General features: G+C 45.3%; 1 protein-coding gene across 3 annotated transcripts in view; it reads left to right on the top strand.

Moving 5' to 3' along the window:
- The first annotated feature begins 436 nt into the window (after positions 1-436).
- Positions 437-2541, top strand: part of qkib (QKI, KH domain containing, RNA binding b) — a 60896-nt gene continuing 58791 nt past the window's right edge. For all 3 annotated transcript variants that reach the window (XM_030071284.1, XM_030071285.1, XM_030071283.1), the window contains exon 1: positions 437-633. In XM_030071284.1, coding sequence (XP_029927144.1) covers positions 492-633 — 142 coding nt within the window. In that variant the 5' untranslated portion in view covers positions 437-491. The remainder of the gene's footprint in view (positions 634-2541) is intronic.

Genomic DNA, 2541 nt, shown 5'->3' with positions numbered 1-2541 from the left:
GGTGTGTGTGTGTGTGTGTGTGTGAGACTTGGCTGGGTGCTCGCGGCTCCAGACAGAGAGCCTCAGTCTGTGGATCGGGACTGACCGGTGGAACGGAGCCTCTGCACGCCGCCAGACAGCCGCTGAGAGCCGGGGAGCTCCGGAGGGACGCCGGGCAGAGGAGCCACGATCCTACGGGCTGTGAGGAGGGGGGACCGGACCCACATCCAACCCAAAACCGAACCCGAACCCGAACCCGAACCCTGGGCAGAGGCAGCAGCGGAGCTTGGAGTCGGTCCGGGTGAACTTGTGGATTAAAGCTCCGGAGGGAGGGAGCAGAAAAACTCCTCCGCCCCGCTCCGGCTCTCTGCCGCCCGCCTCTCTCTCCGCTGCCTCCGCCCGGCCGCCCGCAGCCCCGCCGCCGCTGCCGGGCTGTTTCCCGGAGGGATCCCGGGTGTTTGTGGGTGTTCTTGGGTGTGTTTGCGGGGTGTGTGTCGGGGTGTTTCTGGATCATGGTGGGGGAGATGGAAGCCAAGGAGAAGCCCAGACCCAGTCCGGACTACCTGATGCAGCTGATGAACGACAAGAAACTGATGAGCAGCCTGCCCAACTTCTGCGGCATCTTCAACCACCTGGAGAGGCTGCTGGACGAAGGTGAGACAGGCTGTGTGTGTGTGTGTGTGTGTGTGTGTGTGTGTGTGTGTGTGTGTGTGTGTGTGTGAACGTGCGCGCGGGCGCGCGCGCGCACGTTCGTGTGTGTTCTGCTTGCTGGTTTTCAGTGAGCAGAAAAGTGAGATAGAATCCGAAAACTCAGAGGTGAAGGTTCACATCTGCAGAGGAAACCTGTCTTTAGTTTTATTATTATTATTATTATTATTATTCTTGTTATTGTTGTTGTTAGTACTAGTTGCAGTAGTAGTAGTAGTAGTAGCAGTAGTAGTAGTAGTAGTGGTAGTATAATTCTCTATTCTCTTAAAAATAATCTTATGACACCTGAGCAAATTGCCTTTTTTCTCTCAAGAACATAAAGAGAAAAAAGGATATTATAACCCCCCACCCCCACACCCCCACCCCTCCGCCCCGCCGGATTTCACAAACATTAAAAGAAGCTTTTATACTCATATAAGCAAACTGCTCTTTTTGTTTTTACAATTTTGTCACAATTTAAACATTACATTGAAATACCTTTAAAAAAACACATTAATACTGCAGGACAGTTACCATCAAGTACCACAGTGTTACTTCATGGCACTTATCAAATGTTTGTGTAACTTTACTTTTTACTATTTAATACTTTGTAGTCAACTTTTCAAATAAATTTTTAATTAAGTTAGTATTTTGTTTGCAGGTGTTAGAGAGGTGGTTAGTGTGAGTTCATTCTTCAGATTTTTTGAAAAAAGTTTGATATTATTACTTATTACACTATTTGAAATCATTTCCCTTTATTTTGGTAATCCCTAGTAAAACTGTGGCAGTACCATGGTATTGCAGTGCGATAACCATGGTTACCATGAAGTACAGTACATACAAACCACAGGAACCAGGCTGAATATTTCTAATGTGTATTATGACAATAACAACAATACTAATAATCCATTCAATTTGTGAAGTGCTTTTCAAGACTCTCAAAACGCTTTACATTAAAAACCGAAGAGAAACAGCAACAACAAAAGGAACATGATATTTTCTTGGTCATGATTAGAAAGATTGTGCAGGAAGCAGCAGGATAAAAATCTGACAGCGATCAAAGTTTCTTCTGTCTGATGGTGTTTAACCACTCAAACTCAGATTTCCCCTTAACTTTCCTCTTAACCCTTAACACATGAATTCCTTAAATCTCTTCAGTGTGATAACACCAACAGTGATATCTATCTATCTATCTATCTATCTATCTATGTGTGTTGATACATATATGTGTGTGTATACACACACACACACACACACACACACACACACACATATATCGACACATATCTATCTATTTATCTATCTATCTATCTATCTATCTATATATATGTATATATATATTTAAGCTGGGTTCCTCCTGGGTTCCTGAGGGTTCTGCGCAGTGCTGGAGTCACTCTCCCAGTTTGAGCTGCGATCACCAGCAGCTCTACTGCTGCCTTCACTGGCCATGTCTCCTCCAGCTCCTCTCTCAGCTCCTGCTGTGTTTCCAGCTTCTCGAGTTCCTTCCTCCTGATGTTGCTATGGCTTGGGAGCCGTCTTCCATGTCGACCCTGGGACGTCCAGCCCCAGTTGGGTGCAGATGTTCCTGTTCACTCTGCCGGCTGCTTGGTTATGGAGCTCCATGTCTGCTGTAGCTGTCAGCATGGCGCCCCCTGCTGTGATGTGCTGTACTGTGTCAGGGGCCCCTCTGCACAGCCTGTATACAGCCATGTATATAACAAAATAACAGAATAATTCTTCCTCATCTTCCTTAAACCTTTCAAACCTGGGAAAATCCACTTGATTGACAGAATATTTGTAAAGATTTAGCACAAAAATTTCAGAACAATTACTGGATAATTAGCTAAACATGTAAAATTTCTAGGAAACCATATT

Source organism: Myripristis murdjan, chromosome 15 (assembly GCF_902150065.1).
Source record: "Myripristis murdjan chromosome 15, fMyrMur1.1, whole genome shotgun sequence".
In the NCBI taxonomy this organism is placed as follows: Eukaryota; Metazoa; Chordata; class Actinopteri; order Holocentriformes; family Holocentridae; genus Myripristis; species Myripristis murdjan.
Note: the sequence above shows the minus strand (reverse complement) of the source record. Positions and strands in the feature narration are given on the sequence as shown.